The sequence below is a fragment of the Phoxinus phoxinus genome (genome assembly GCF_949152265.1).
Source record: "Phoxinus phoxinus genome assembly, chromosome: 14".
NCBI classification, from domain to species: domain Eukaryota; kingdom Metazoa; phylum Chordata; class Actinopteri; order Cypriniformes; family Leuciscidae; genus Phoxinus; species Phoxinus phoxinus.
Genome location: NC_136889.1, coordinates 17,192,032 through 17,209,341, shown reverse-complemented (window position 1 = coordinate 17,209,341; position 17,310 = coordinate 17,192,032). Strand labels below are relative to the sequence as shown.

At 41.7% G+C, this 17,310-nt stretch overlaps 1 protein-coding gene across 1 annotated transcript; it reads left to right on the top strand.

Moving 5' to 3' along the window:
• Window positions 1–5,444: 5,444 nt before the first annotated feature.
• On the top strand, window positions 5,445–9,978 carry LOC307010047 (peroxisomal N(1)-acetyl-spermine/spermidine oxidase-like; the record flags this gene model as incomplete). Its single annotated transcript, XM_079634410.1, is given in 8 exon segments — window positions 5,445–5,604; window positions 7,258–7,467; window positions 7,470–7,572; window positions 7,714–7,913; window positions 8,348–8,603; window positions 8,679–8,791; window positions 9,017–9,171; window positions 9,318–9,978. Coding segments are annotated over 8 exon segments (1,344 nt in total). The 3' UTR covers window positions 9,465–9,978.
• Between the last annotated feature and the right edge of the window lie 7,332 nt (window positions 9,979–17,310).

The window sequence follows — 17,310 nt, the reverse complement described above, 5'->3', positions numbered from 1 at the left end:
CCCAAAACTTCACACTGAGGTGCAGACATCTTGGGGATAGTCATATTCTCTATGCATCCATCGTTCACCCCAACTTGGGCAAGAACCATGACTACCATCAGAAAAGATGGTTTTATTACTGTTCAAAATGTTGTCATGTGGTCAAGACAGAGGCCATAGGAAAGACAGAAACAGACCTTAAAACAGACTTTCCTGCATTCATTTAAAGATTAACTGATCTATAAATGAAAATGCATCCCAGAACATTGTGTGAATGATTTAATGTTTTGTGTAGTGTCTTTTAATTCAATATTTTTTTTTGATACTGTGTATTTTATGATAGAACCAACGGTCAATGTAACCTCACCTATACCATGTTTGGTCTCTACACTGTAAAACCCAACAAGTTAAGCTAACTCATTTAATTTGAGGAAACTTATTACCTCAATTTAATTATGTTAACAAAAAACAATAGTTATGAGTACTCTGAACTTATTTTAATCGAGTCCACTAAACAATGATATTTTTTAATACGCAATTAAACTTTACACTGCATTTAAATACTTTATATAGCTGAAACCTCACTATATTGAGTAAAAAAATTGAAAAGACTAACTTTAAATGAACTCAGAGCACTTGCAGTTCCTGCTAGCTCGCAATATCATATACAAACTCAAATCCAATGAGTTAAGCTAACTCATTACATTTGAGGAAACTTATTACCTCAATTTAATTAAGTTTATAAAAAACAATAGTTATGAGTACTCTGAACTTATCTCAGTTGAGTTAAATAAAAGTATACATTGCAGTCAAGAAATTAAGTGATTAATTAATTGATGAATTAAGCGATTAGTGAGCATTAATTATGAACACCTGCTGTTAACAAGCAGAATCACTGAAGGAAAAAGAAACACAATAACTACAACTGACTTCCAACCACAGCCTTAGATGAAATCAACTTAAGATCAAATATGTTTAAATCTCTCAAGTTCTCAGCAGAAGAGGATTATGACCCATGATTATCCAATTAAATCTGTGGGCAAAGAGACACTTTACGTGGCTTTTCAGTCTGGAAATTCATGTTCAGTCTGTCCAACGTAACGCTGAGGTCACCTGTCAAACCACTACACAAACAACATTAGCAGCTTCACTAATTACTAACCAGTTTTACTTTTGTCATGCATCTACAGAAGTTGTTATTGAGAATGAACAGAGGTTTAGATGATGATGATTTATTGAGTTTCATTTAAAGACACCATGATAGTGGTCAGTGTTTGCTTTAGTTGGGCTCTTGACCCTTGACTTTATAACACCAGATTTTCTTCTGGCTGCTGTAACTGAGTGTTTATATAACACATTTGTTATGGCACATAAGCCAAAAGAAAATAAAAACATGTTATTGCGTTTAGATGATGCAAATCAACATTTAATGACTTGATTTTCTGATCTTTTCCAGAGCCTAATCTCTGTGTAAACAGGTGATATGTTACTTGTATTGTTTGTTATAACAGAACTCTGATTTTACTGTAAGGTCCATTGAAGTGACAATATGATTTTTAAAACCTCTATGGTTTCATACTGACTTACACAGACATCAAGAATGAGCATATGAATCTCAACAACGGTGACCAATAAAAAAATATTCATGCCGCAATGTGTGCTGGGAGCAATGGATACATTTTGTATTATGCTAGTACCCAGCATGCATTGCAACATGAATAGTTTTTAATGGTCACCATTGTTGAGGTTCATATGCTGAATCTTGATGTCTGTGTGAGTCTTTGAAATACAATACATTTTTTGTGAAACTTTTTGTGCACATTCATTTTGTAATATTATTCATATTGTCTGATGAACATAGAATTGCTGGCGCTTATGCTGTTGAAACACAGTTTTGAAAAAAAATGATTAATATGTTGCCCTTTTTATCAGGGATTAGACTCTGAATAAGATCAGTGAATCAAGTCACAAAATGATCTATTGTCATCATCAGTCCTCAACCATTTATACACAATCAACAATTTTCCATGACTTTTGTACCATTATAAATGTGTTATATAAACACACAATATAGCAGCCAAAGAAAACCTTATGTGGAAAAAGTCAAGGGTCAAGAGCCCAACTAAAGCAAACGCTGATCTCCATCATGGTGACCTTAAACGAAACAAATCATCAACATCTAAACCTCTGTTAATTATAATAATAACTGTATAATAATAATAATTCAAACTGGTTAATAATAAGTGAAGCTGGTAATGCTGTTTGTGTACTGGTGTAATCCTCCTCTTTTATCTTCAGTTGATTTCATCTAAGGATGTGGCTGGAAGTCAGTTGTAGTTCTTGTGTTTCTCTTTCCTTCAGTGATTCGGCTTGTTAACAGCAGGTGTTTATCACTAATCCTCAATCATCACTTAATTATACAATTATTATTCAATTATCATTCTGGGATATAGAAATGTTCTATAACTCATTCAGTTTGAGTTCAATTTCAGTCATTCAAGTTTCAATAATATTTGAGTGCAGTGAACTCAATTTGATTTAGTACATATTACTGTTAGGTTTTACAGTGTATAAATTGGTACTTTGAAGATCGAAATGATCGTGTATATGATATGTCGATAGCTGCGCAACATATTAGTATTACAATAATCTTTCATGGTTTATTCATCAGCAACCAATCCAGCTGCACATGCAAATGAGCACACTTGAAACAGATCCATAAATCACCAACAGAGGAATTTTCCGTCTTGGAAATTCCACCCTTCTCATTGGTCAGGCAAACCTGGAGAGGGGGGACTTTTCTCAGGCTTTATTAGAGACAAATTCAGTGACCCTCTCTCTTCTTCTTCTGGCTTCTACTGCTGCTTCTTCGGGTTGATGTCTGGCCCATGGGTGCCGGCAGGCCTTGACCACAACCGTTTATGCCTTCATTCTCCCAACAAAGTCAGACTGTAATTTCTTCATTCCAACTCAGAAGAAAACTGCAACTTTACTATCACTGAATGGACAACCATCAACTCTTTCGACTTCCTCCCTTCTCCTGGTTGCTCTGTGTGGCCTCTCTGGCCCAGGGCCGGCAGGCCATAATCTTCACTCCAGTTGTGTGAACAGAGTCAAACAAACCATGCAAGTGCATCACCATTTCTTCATTCAATGCAGAATAAATCGATTGAGACTCATGGAACCATTAAAATCCTTCATCAGGAAGTTCACGAAATGCTTTCACTGCAAAGGCCATGCAAGTATACATTAAATGAAGTGATCTGAAAATATTCCCTTTAGATACCATGCTTTTGAGCTTGCCTGAACGGGGCCTTATAGTTCAGGCTCTGGCCGCAGGGAATTGATCGAGTTGCTGGTGCGCACCTTACGAGGACTCCTTTGAGTCTTTGACTTGGGTCAGCCAATAAGGCACTCATCCCTTCAGCATGGCGGCGTGTAGTCCATTCCCCATAGCACCCTCTTTAGGATGCAGCGCAAGTTCCCATTCGAAATGGAACATCTCAAGTTACGCATGTAACCATGGTTCCCTGAGAAGGGGGACCAGACGCTGTGTCCCTTTGCATTTCTTCCGGTATTCCTGCACAGGTTTTCCTAACAACAAGAAGAGAATGACGTTGTTCACAAGTGCCATTTTATACTCAAGGTCTCACCAGTAGTGACATCATAGGCTGCCACCTGCCAATGTCAAGTTCATTGTTGTGTTTAGACTCATGCTTCAGACACCATACTGGAGGCATTCCCCATAGCGCCCTCTAGGGGATGCAACATCTCGTTTCCCTTCTCAATGAAAGGAGACATGCGTAACCTGAGACATTTTTTTTGTGTGACTTCAGATCCTTTCTTGCAAGTCTCAGGGGCAACAGTCAAGCAAGTGTCAACGTTGAATGACAAAACGCAAGGGAAATTCCTCCAGTAGGTTAAATTGGTTTCTGTTTATACAGTATATGAGAGGGTTGGGTCTTACCTCCAGGTCTTATGAAATCTAAAAATTAACCAAATCAATATTTCATGAAATAGGCAATAGGCTTCTTGTAAAGGTATTACTTTTACTAGTAATTAGAATGGTATTTCAGTGCACTTAACTTCTAATTTTTGGGTGTTGATCAAAACCGTTCTCTTTTGGATATATAATAACAATTAGATATTCTGTAGCCTACTGATTATCAGTTTGTCGCATGTTTAGACCTTGTATGTGTGTTGCACAACACATGTTGCACTTGGTGATCACGGTGGGGACCATATGGTCTATATATACTATATATGGTAGTGGACCATGATGGTCATAGAAGAAGTGAAGGAGCAGTACCCCCCAATTATGGTGGGGTAATTCGCACTCTGCTTAGAGACATAGGCCCCAGCGTCTTAACAGCACCATATTGACACACGATTTTTGCTGCTGCTCACCCAGATTTTTTTCTTCTTTCCTTAAGATCCTGAATCTCAGCATAAAGGTGATTTAAGGATGTCTTGATGTCCTTAATTGTGTTGGAATTGGTGATTATCATCTGCTTGAGTGAGTCTTCCCTTTGATTCATTTTCAGGATGAGAGCAGTAATGATGTTTTCCTGTAACTCCGATAGGGAAGGCTCACCTCTGTTTTTCTTCGGCATGGGGCTGCTCAGTGGAGTGTCAGGGGCGGGAGGAAGAATTATTGGTAGACCTCTTTAAGGTGAATCGGTTGGAGGTGAATTTGTGGCATCAGATGAGTATATGTTGTCTGAGATAGTTTTTGTGGTGGCGATTTTATGATATTCACTGATCTTTAGTAAAATATAGATGATTCAAAGAATGTCACATGTGTGACTCTCACTTGTTAGTGTGAGAAGATTCTGTTTATGTACCTGGGAAGGCAGAAGGGAGAGACACTCCACAGAACAGACGAACAAGGACCTCTGACCTAGATGTCAGAAGGCCATTTGGTGAAGGAGGGCTTAGTCTATGGAAAACTACTGGTAGGAAGGCTCTGCGGAGAAGGCCTTGAAACTTATAGATAAAAGCTGGTTCAGTCTGTCTGGGGGTGTGTCACTCTTCTGCACAGGGTAACAACTGTGTACTAGACTGCTCCTATTCTTGCAAGAATAAATACTTTAATTTTATAATTTGACTCTGAGTCTCCCTTACGCAGTGATGTTTGTTTGATGAATTTTTGCCACAACATTTTCTTTTGTTTGTCTTTGGTGCTCATCAATAATTGGCTTGTTATGAGGCTGGTGGTTACGGCTATCCAGACCATTATCTCATCTTTAGTGCTTAATACAAAATAACAAGAAAAGTTTTGCTATGACAGTATTTTAAAAAGTGGTTTCAAGTTTGCTTTTTTAAAAGATTTAACACATGCCAAGTCATGACGTTTTTGTGGGTCAAGTACAGTTCACATGAGAGGGGAGGGGCATTGAGCGCAAGACCAGTTGAAGAACAGTTAGTTCAGTCCTCCATTAAGATATTGTGCACAAACAGATTCAATGGCACTACATTCAGCTCATGATTCTCAAATATTTATAATTGGATGCGGCATCTCAGGAATTGGTGCTGCTCAGAAATTACTAAAGCACGGTTTTCATAATGTTCACATCATAGAAGCAACTGCAAGAAGCGGTGGGAGAATACGAACGGGAAATCTGGGTATGTACAGGAATTATGCTTTTAAATTTGAGAATATCATCTGTCTGCTGTCCTTGATGAGGACATTTTGCTTTTGTAAATTATATTTTATTTGTTTATTTGTCACTATCCTATATGATGACTCGCTTATTTACTGTCTCTCATAATTTCTTGACAAAGGTACAAGAAACTGGGTTTGCATATTTTATTTATTAACCATAGCATCTCTATGTATAATTAAACTGATATTAAGTCTTCAGTATTCTACGATTATCTATTTTGTAACTAACATGGAGCCACTGGATTCGTGGGAGAAGCTTAACAGCACTTTCTGGCAAGTGTACACGTTTAAAAACATCATCTGTTCTTATAAATGTATGTACTGTATATGCAAATAGGGTACGTTGACCTAAAATCTAGTTTTTTCTATAGCAGTTTGGTTAATAAGTAAACCCAATAAAACCACACTGGAATATGTACAGGCAAGGAATATGTACAGGCAAGGGTCAACTGAAAGATTGAATTGTGTTCCAAAAACAAATGTCAGTTTGGGGCAAGTTGTTACACGTGTTGTCAAGACATGAATGTACCCCGATAAAAAAAAACCTGATTGGTGCGAGCAGCTGGCTTCTCTGGCGATAGCAAGTCAGGGGGTCTGAGGTTCTCCCACCATCAATTGTACTCCCTGTTACGGCGATGGCCATTCTGTGTCTGGGCCGTGTACGCTTCTCTAGTTTCTCCAGAGGCGGCGGAACTGATCCAGTTTCGCCCAAGTACGCTGCGTCTTCCCATGAACTTCCTATTTGCTTCGACACGATCACGGAGGTCATTCCTGAGCTTCCTGTCTGCCCTGACGCAACCACCGCGACCGTCCCTGAGCTTCCTATCTACCCTGACATGACCACAGAGGTCGTTCCTGAGCTTCCTATCTACCCTGACATGACCACAGAGGTCGTTCCTGAGCTTCCTGTCTGCCCTGACATGACCATGGAGGTCGTCCCTGAGCTTCCTGTCTGCCCTGACACGACATTGGAGGTCGTCCCCGAGTTTCCTTCTGGCACTGACACGACCACGGAGATTGCTGTGGTGGTCTTCTGCTCCGCCGTGGAGATCTTCAGTCCCATCTGCTCTGTGGTGGCAATCATCTGCCTCACTGTGGTGATCTTCAGCTCCACTGAGATGGTCTTCAGCTACGCGCTGGCCACCTGCTCTGCAACCCTGGTCACAAGATTCCTGTCTTGTGTTCCTCTGGTCTTGTGTGGACTTTTATGATATTTCCTGTTTTGCACCATGTTTTGTAGTCCTTTTCTTTATTTATACACAAGGGGTCACAAATTGTGCCATGTTTTGTAGTCCTTTTCTTGTTGATTAGTTTCTGATTGTTTGTTCCCAGGTGTGTCTTGTTTGCCTGTGACCCCTTGTGTATAAATACCCCAGTGTTTCTTGTCTGGTGTTGTCCTTCTATGGATGTTACATGTGTAGTTGTTGTCAGTTTTGTTTGCCTTCCTTGCCCGTGCATGGATTGGTCAGTTTTGCCTGGATTTTTTTTTTTAATTGTTTTTTAATTGTTTTAATTCATGTTTGCTTTATCTGGATCATGCTTTAGTTACTCTGAAACAGCCACTGATACACATATCACATTTATTTTGATCACCTTTATTTCTTTTGTTAAAGGTGATAACATTGTAGAGATTGGCGCCAACTGGATCCATGGCCCATCGAAGGAAAACCCAGTGTTTCGTTTGGCATGTGACTACCAGCTCCTTGACAAAGAATCAATGTCTGAAGAAAACCAGGCCATTGAAATTGGTGGTCATCTATTGTTTGTTCCCAACTGGTTTACCAGTTCCGGTCGGAAACTAGGGCCTGAGACGATGGAGCCAGTGACCTCACGCGCTGTGTCAGTGGAACACACACAATGGATGATGTTGGCTTGGGAGCCTTTGGCATGTATAAGACTCTTCCAGGACTGGACTGCACTTTCCCAGGGTGAGTGATCAGATTCTCAGAGCCTTTTCTTGTACATTTTTAAATCAAGTGTCTCAATTATCCGATTCTAACAATTATTTCTTAAATCTTTAATTCTTAAAACGTTTTCTAAATGTGTTCATGCACTCTTTTCCCCCCTAGAGGTTACGAAGGTTTAATTGATCACATGATGAAGGAACTTCCTAATGACATAGTCTTGTACAACAAGCCAGTGAAGTGCATTCACTGGAACTACACCAAGAATGGACCAGACACTAAAGGAATGCTGTTCCCCATTATGATTGAATGTGTTAATGGAGAGACATTTGCAGCAGACCATGTCATTGTCACCGTCCCACTGGGTACGTATTGTACATTCAGCTTCAGCATGACTTGTCGGCTTAGTTAACAATTGATATCTAGCATTCGTTTGTATGCTACATTTGTTCGGTAATTGTAAATATTACAATCTATTGAATATAATCTAAGCGGCTCATAAGAGTAAGCCACTGTGAACAAATAAAAAGTACTGCCCTCAGGTTCGTGTGATTTACAACGTACAACATATGATTGATTAGGTCTTCTCTCATTTTCATTATGTCACTTGAAAACATTGTTTTAATATAGGACAATACTGTACATATAATTGTAATTTTATCAAGTTTTATTCTTTATATGATATAATTTTCATTTTATTATATGAATGAAAATAAATAATTTTCTAAATTTAGCTTTATAACATTCTTATAACTTTCTGCAAGGCCTATAACACATCTGATGTGCTGTTCCATTACAGGATACCTGAAGAAGCACCAGAACACTCTTTTAAGCCCTTCTCTTCCACTGCACAAATTGCATTCCATCCAGAGAATGGGCTTTGGGACCAACGACAAGATCTTTCTTGAGTTTGAGCAGCCTTTCTGGGATGAAGACTGTGAGTTGATCTATCTCGTATGGGAGGACGAGACCCATCTTACTGATGTTGTTTCAGATGTAAAGATTTCCTGGATTAGAAAGTTGATTAGGTTCACTGTGCTGAAGCCCACAGAGAGGTAAACATTATCTGGGAATTTGCTTCTAGACTGCCATTCAAACCACTTTGAATATGATTTTCTGATGTTGTGCAGATATGGACACGTGCTCTGTGGATGGATTGCAGGGCGGGAATCTGAGTACATGGAAACTCTTTCTGAATTCGAAGTGCTGCACAGTGTCACACAGCTCCTTCGCTTATTTACTGGTAAACAAAAGTGTACAGCTTGATAGGACATCATTTGATGGGGTCCAAAAGTCTGACACCACATGCAAAATTATGAATTAAAAATAAAATGTAACTTGTAAATATACAGATTTTAGTTTAAAGAAAATAAGTACATTTGTGACATTAACCACATAAAAAATAAATAAAGAACTATAAATACAAAAACCAGTGCCAATAACTTAAGTCTTTTATAACACTTTTCAGGAAATCCAACTATTACACCAAGGAAGATTTTAAGATCTCAGTGGTTCCATGATCCCTATTCCTGTGGATCTTACACCTATGTGGCCAAAGGTTGCTCAGAATATGACATAGATAACCTTGCTGAACCCTTGCCGCTGAAAGGCTCAAATTCTAAGGTTTGTCAATGTTTAGCTAAGCAGCTACTATACTACATTCTTCTGAGTTATATGCTTTAAGATGATTTTTTCCTTTACTCTTAAACTTGCTATAAATTACTTAATTGATAATATCTTATAACATGAATGACACTTTGTTTTTGCAGCCTTTGCAGGTGTTATTTGCAGGAGAAGCCACACACAGGTCTTTCTTCTCTACAGTGCATGGAGCGCTGCTAAGTGGCTGGAGAGAAGCAGAACGTCTTGTATCTCACTACACTCCTGCCTCTGGGTCATTCTCATCTAAACTGTGAAAACTCAGATCATTACTCCAGGGTTCATATTTTCAAAACAATAATCTCAGAAAATGTTTGTTTGTCTCTTTTTATTCTGATTTCATTATACCATTTAATTTGTGATTTACTGTAATGTATTGATGCATTAAAATACAGCCAGTATAGGTTAGAAAATCTAATAATTACAGTAAAGTTGCCTGAAACCTGGACCATGCAGAAGCTGTCCCTGAAATCATGATTATCATTGCTCAGATCAAAATTATTGTCCAGTGCTAAAGTTAAGAGTTAAAGTTAGACTAATGCTTTGGATCACGAGGATGTAATTAATTGATTTTAGCAATTATATTTAGTATATAAGTGTGTCTCCAATCACAGTCAAAAACATTCTTGAGATGGGCCTAGATAAAGGAATGAAACTGTTCTTAACTAGTAGGCCTACTATTTAGTTAAAATACTTGGGCATTACAAATATTACCATGTATTCGGATATTTGTATTTCCATGAAATGCAAACCACTGTAAGGCATTCAAATCAGATTCAAATAAAAATCAGCAGTAGCTGTGGAACTCATTATTTTCCCTTTTTGTGTACGAACAGGGAAGAGAGGAATTCCAGAGTGAAATACAGGCTTTGGAATGTGCTGAATATAGGCACATAATATAGGAATCGCCTTGGTTAGTGGTGTAACCCTTGTTCCCTGATGGAGGCAACAGAGATGTTGTGTTGAAATACTGACACTAGGGGTTGCCCTTGATAGCCACCTCTGATGTATTCAGAAAAGGCCAATGGAATTGGTGTGTGGAATTTGCATGCCAGGCCATGCCCCCAGACATACGGGTACATAAGGGGAGCTGGCTGCACTACACACTTTAGCTTTTGTCACGGTTGTTAGATCTGTTGTCTCACTCATGTCTTGTGTGTATGTGGTTGTGTGTTGTTAGTGCTGATTGTTTCGTGTGGGCGTTACCACTGATTGTTGATTCCCTCATCAGTGCCAGCTGCATCCCATCTAGCCAGCCTACTTAATGCCTTGTCTTTCGTCTTGTGTTTGTCAGATCGTTGTTGAAGCTTCCCATGTCTTTTCCTGTTCCTGTTATCCTTGTGTGTTCCGTTTCCCTGGACTCTTGCTCGTTTCCTTACGGACTCTGCACTCTGCTCTTCACTCACAGAGGATTGCCCATCTCAGTCCCTACGTCACCGCTCATCTGCTGCCTGCTGTCATCTGCATGCGATCAGCCATCGGCTGTCTGCTATCTGCTGAGCTATTCCTGAGTGAACTTTGTTCTAATAAAGAGTATTTTACTTGCTATTGCTTCCGCCCTTACTTTAAGTAACAGATTTGTTTTGAGGAGCCGAGGCAGGATCTCAACCCCTCAAAGGCAGTTCAAATTGTGGCAGGAAGGACACAACGTCTCCATTTCCTCCATCAGGAAACGGGGGTTACGCCAGTAACCGAGACCTTCCCCTTCTGTCGGTCACTTTCGACGTTGTGTCGAAATACCGACACTAGGGGTCCCTTTACTAAACACCACAACTCGAATTGAGTCACGAGTCATGGCGGTGCAAATGCGGGCAAACCTCTCCGTGCCAACAGAAAGTGCACCTAAGCTAATTTGCAACCTACCATTGCCCAGGGGTAATGACCTTAGGTCTCCCAATCAAGGGGACCTACTCACCTCTAGTGAGAGATCATTCAAGCCGCAGACCTCTTCTGATTTTCAAAGAAAAAAGTACGAGTAAACCTGGTTGTTAATGTTGGGAAGTATTTTCCTTCTCACTGAAAAAGAAACTCTAGGGAGACCACATCCGGCCCAAAAGGGGGAGGTTAATATGTGGAGAATAAATCCTATGGATACACCAGAGGGGAGTACTATCAGGGGGGAAAGGGCGCCTGACGAGGGGGAGACTACCGGATTCACAACTACTGGTGATGGAGCTAGTTACATCCAGGGGAAGACACTTAGTTCACCGCTGAAACTGAACCGTGGAAAATACATTGTATTGACATAGAGAACCACTACATATGGAGCACTAGCCAAATTACAAGGGCTCACCTAAAAAGGGGCATACCATGAGTAATGGGCCTGGTAGTGAGTTCCTTCGCCAAAACTCATCTACTGCAATAGTGCTTAAGTGATGGAGAGGGGTGGCCCAGGGTAGAGGTCTTCAGGTGAACCCGTTGACCCGTTGACCCGGGACCCGACCCGGGACCCGTACGGGTTCGGGTCTATATTTTAAATGATCAGCCGGGTCCGGGTCGGGTCGAATCTATTACTTCGGGTCCCGGGTCTGTTTAACATTGTGTGTAATACCCGTGCGAGTCATCAAATCTCAAAAATGCGTCTTGTCACACTCATATTTAATATATTTTAAATCAGTAACATAATCTGAGGTGAACTGTCACATGAATGTTTACTTTGACACTCAAAATAAATTGCGTTAAAAAGCATATTTTAGGTTGATCCATCCAGCTAGCGCGCATTTGCAGTCAAGCGCGTGTCATGTTTCTATGGCAACCAGTTACCAGAGGCAGAGCTTCAGTGAGGGACAGCCAAACCGCGCTTTAGATTTTACAATGTCAATTAATCGTTTTGTTCAATCTTAAAGTTTTAGTGGTCAGATTCAGACTCGATGATGCAGAGCAGAGAGCACGGAGATGATAAATAACGTCAGCGCAGCGGCCATGGCACTGAACGAGCAATCGTTATTATAGTTCAAAAAGGCAAACAGCCAAAAGTTATTGTGCGAGTTAGCAGCTAACTCGTTTAATTTGTCATCCGTCACCGTGAGTCCGTGACATCAAGTGGACTTTTGAAGCTGAAATAACAAGGATTAAGCTTGGACTTGGTGGAATAACGAGAGGAATAACATGGATAACTTTCTTGTCGGAGCCGAAGGATTGTAATGCATCACAGCCAGTCAGGTAACGTAACGTTACAAGGAAAGGATGGAGAGACTACTAAGTTACGCTGCTACGGCTCCTTAAATTAGGTAAGACAAAAAGTTGTAATTTTTCGCAACAGGTTTATTGACTTGTAATAGCAGTTTAAGGTGGAAAATGTGACAATCGGGTCCAGTCGGGTCTGTGTCTTCCCGGCAGTTTCGGGTCCAGCTTACAAAAATAATCGACGGGTCCAGGTCGGGTCCGGTTAGGCATTTATCGGGTCTGCACGGGTCCGGGTCCAGCTTTTGAAATAATAGTCGGGTCCGGGTCGGTTCGGTGTAGCAAATTACGGGTCCCTTCCGGTTCGGGTAAGAATTTTTGGACCCGTGAAGACCTCTAGCCCAGGGTTCACCATTCAAGGGAAACTCTAACTGGATCTGAAATGTGCACATTATCACCTCATGGAGGGAAAATGTGCTGTTAGGGGAAAACAGTTTAGGACCCAGGACCAGACCCGGAGTCAGAATTATAATAAATTGAGGAAAAGTTTGACTGAAGATAGTTTGCAGTTTCATCAGCAGAACTCAGCTTCAAGACTCACACAGGAGTTCGTAGGCCGTCCCTCTTAAAATGACAAAGATCACAGCAGTTACCAAGTTACTAAGATCACCAAGGTCTAAGCCATGTCTTTGCTCCAGGTTTCAGTTTCTGATTGGCTAAGAAATAGATAAACAGTAATTTTCCACACATATACAGATAGACTGAAGCATATCTCCATAGATTATGCAGCTGACACTCGGACCCTGAAGTTAGGCAAGTCGTGACCTTTCAGGTCACAGATTTGGGTTGCTAGGCACAGGCATGTCCAGAACAACAACTCAGTCAATCTCCAATAATGCCAGTGGTTCCTTAACCTGTAACCAAGAAGACTAACACACACATCGACACACAGCTTCCTCAAGGTTGGATTTGGCCTGGCTCTATCTATAAACAGGAGAGTATTCTCAAAACATCAAGATAATATGTTCTTTCTCCCAAGGAGAGCTACAGTAGTCTAACTGGAAAGTAAGGCTTTAACAAAGAGATGGTCCCTTAAACTATAGACTTCATTGACCCCTGTAACCATAGTTGTCAGATTACCCTAGAAAAACAGATGTATGTATTGACACGTTGAAGATCTCTCTTTATTTCTGGAAGCCAGGCTAAATGAGCAAGCACTGTTTTTGCATTCATATCAAATACAGACATTAGAATATACATGAAAAGAACATTTCAGTGATCACATGGTAACTTCTATAACAAAGTAAAATCTCACAAGCCTAGAGAAGTCATTCAACTCGTGATATTTGGAAGAAAAAATATTGATAAATACTTTGATTATAATCACTCATTACATTTACATTTAAGCAGCAGTGGATTCCAAAATCCATGCCCTTCTGCGCTAATGGAAGCACATCACCCAACCATTTTGTCCGAGATTTACCTCTTATTACCCAAGACTCGAGACGAAACTGTTTTTGTAAAATCTTGCAAAAATGTCGGATGTAGCCCAGCCCGCAGCTTTACATATATCTGCTAAGGAAGCACTGTTCGTGGCTGCGAATCCCCTTGTGGAGTGAGCCCTCACTCCCAGTGGGCATGGTACATCCTGGGCCTGATAAGCCCGGAGAATGACATCCACAATCTGATGGGCCATTCTTTGTTTAGAGACAGCCTTCTACTTCTGCTAACCTCCAAAGCAGACAAAGTGCTGGTCAGATCATATAACTCTGCGTGCAGTCGAGATATATGCGCATGGGTCTCCCTCATCAGGAGAGACTCATCCGGACTGCTTGCAAGTTCACCACATGATCCCTGAAGGGAGTAGTGGGAACCTTGGGCTCATATCCAGACCGGGGTCTCAAGACAATGTGAGAGTAGGCCGGCCCGAATTCCAGGCTTGATTCACTAACTGAGAAGGCTTGTAGGTCCCCTACACTCTTGATGGAGGTGAGCGCAATCAGGAGGGCCTTCTTCATAGAGAAGGCACAAAGCTCGACTGACTGGTTCTTCTTCCTCCCTGACCTGGCTAACTGGGGGGAGAGCATACTTGAGCAGGCCCTGGGGCTAGCTGTGTGCCTGTGCGATTGTGCCGAGAGGAGCCTCGGTCAGGAAATACCACAGTGGACAGTGGGAGGATTCCTGGGAAGCGAACAGATCTACCTGTGCTTCGCCGAATCGACCAGCTTGACCATCTGGGGATGGAGTCTCCACTCTCCACAGAGCATAACCTGTCACGAGAGTGCATTGGCTGCATGACTGAGGACGCCTGGAACATGAGTGATGCACTATTACTTTAGTTGTTACTGACTCCAGAGGAGGAGATGGCGGGCAAATTGTGACATGCGATTTTATACGCCACTGTCACTGTGTCACATGTGCTTGCCCTGAATCAACAGTCGAAACCTCCTCAGGGCTAGTAGCACAGCCAACAACTCTAGGCAGTTGATGTGCCAGTGCAGGCGGTGCCCTGTCCAGGACCCCAAAGCTGCACACCGATTGTGCCCAGCCTTTCCTGGAGGCGTCTGTTGTGACAACAACATTCAGACACTTGTTCTAAGGGAAGTCCAGCTTGTAGAAATGCAAGGTCTGACCAAGGGCTGAATGAGCGGCGACAGATCAGTGTGATGGCCACACGATGTGTGACGTGGCGCCATGCCCATCTCAGGACTCAAGCCTGAAGCCAATGCTGCAGCAGTCTCATATGCATCAACCCGAGCGGCATGTCACACGGCCAAGGATACCATACGCCCAGGAGCCTCTGAATATTTTTTAGGTGCCGAAGGACCAGACCAACGTTTATATTTACATTTATAAACGTTGCGTACACACAAAAGAAGGCGTACGCCGCTCTCTACGCAATAATTGGTTTTTATAATAAGCAAACTTCACGGGAAAATGTGCGGTCCTTCACGCAAGCTCTGACCCAGGCGTACGCACAAAAACAGGTGAAATGAGAAATGGCGACACCGTCGGCAGATGGAAAAAACACGTGAAAGTGTAGATAGATAGATAGATAGATGTATTAATTGTCCACTGGGGAAAGTTGTTTTCATAGTTAAAAATGTCTCCATCAGCTACGGAATCATGGTATTCATGCATATGCCTTTAGTTTGTTTTATTTTTGATAAAATAACGTATGACGTATGTCTCAACCATTTAGAAAGCTGCAAGAAATTACATTTGCACTGAACTATCTATTTCCAATTTCCACGTAGATTATAACCGACATCTGTAGCTTGTCAGATGCAATTAAATGGATGGAAATAAAATGCCCCATCACAATGCGTAATGACGCACAATGGCTGATCTTGTCCGACCATTCCTTTTTTATTTCGGCCACGGTCCGAGGTTGTGAGGCTACAGCAATTACGGCGTCTGCAACCTTTTGCCACTCAAGTGCCTTTTTGGCATTAGTAATGCCCACACTGTGCCCTCCAAACAACTTGTTTCTCCTCTTTTCCACCTCGCCAATGATAACTTCTACTTCACATTGAGTGAAGTTACGTTTTTTTGATTTCCTCTCTGTGTTTGCCATGATTTCGCAATCGATGAATATTAACTTGTGGGCGTTTCACGGACTATTTATGGGCAACTATGGGCGTGACATGAAGCCGCAAAAGCTGCGCTACATTTAGAATTGATTGTGATTTATTAAGGGAAAACTGCGTAGGATGTGCGTGCGCACGGTTTTATAAATCCGAATATTTCTGTGCGTACGCACGTCATATGTTTCATCCGTACGTCACTTCTGACGCAAATCCAACGCAAAGTTTTATAAATGAGGCCCCAGGTCTTTGTGTTTGCACACCAGCTTTCTAGAGTGAGCTAAAATTAGCCAGTCGTCAAGGTAGTTGAGTACGGGAATACCCACTTCCCTTAACAGAGCAAGGGCAGCCTCTGTGACTTCCATGAAGACGAGAGGAGACAGGGACAGCCCAAAAGGGAGAATCTTTTACTAAAAAGCCCTTCATTCAAAGACGAACCATAGAAATGGTCTGCCGAGAAATAATCGAGACATGAAAGTATGTGTCCCTCAGGTCTATTGCCGTAAACCAATCCTGTTGGCGAACGCACATCAGAATGTGCTTCTGCATCCTCATCTTGAACGGGAGCCTATGCAGGGCCCGTTTCAAAGTTTGCAGAACTAGGATTAATTGCGATCCACCGCCTTTTTTCGGTACAATGAAGTAAGGACTTTTGTAAAAAACCCTTCTTTATCTCGGCTGGATAGACAGGCTGTATTGCGTCCATTGACAGTAGGACCACAACTTTCACACCCAGGACAGGTGCGTGCTTGCCTGCCACCAAGGCAGAGCCTGGTGATATGAATCGCGTAGCCACATCTGACCGTTCAGATGAACAACACACTGACCTGTGTGGATTTCTGAGTGTGCTGTGGCCGGATATGAGAAGCCGAGAGGCTTGCATTCGTCATGTCCAGGCTGCAGACTGTGTGACCCCAGAAATGCAGAGACCCTCCTTTAAAATTTGGGTACCAATGACTTTTGGGTCAGCAGCAAGCCACAAATAAAAGGGAACCAAAATTCCCTTCCCCACCCTCCATCGGGAAGGAGCAGTGTACTAACCATCTCCTGACAAAGAGCAGTCCCTATTCCTGGGTCTCCCATCTCAGGGACGCTTCAAAGTTGCCCCGCCATTGAGGGTAGTGAGGGCGAAATAACTTTTCATGAACTTCTGCGAAGAAAGGCCCTAGGGTGGGGCGCAGCTATGAGAGGGGCCTGAACCCAGAAACTAACATTCCAACCTCTCTCGTCCTATGCCATAGCTGCCAGGTGCTCTATTGCAGTGATGAATTGATTCGCTTCTCTTGCAGAGTGAAGAGACGCTGGATTAGGCGCCGAAGAACAAAGCTTGACGTGTGTTAGCCGGCTCGCCTTATAAAATTGTTTGCCTTGTATAGACAACAACAATATTTTG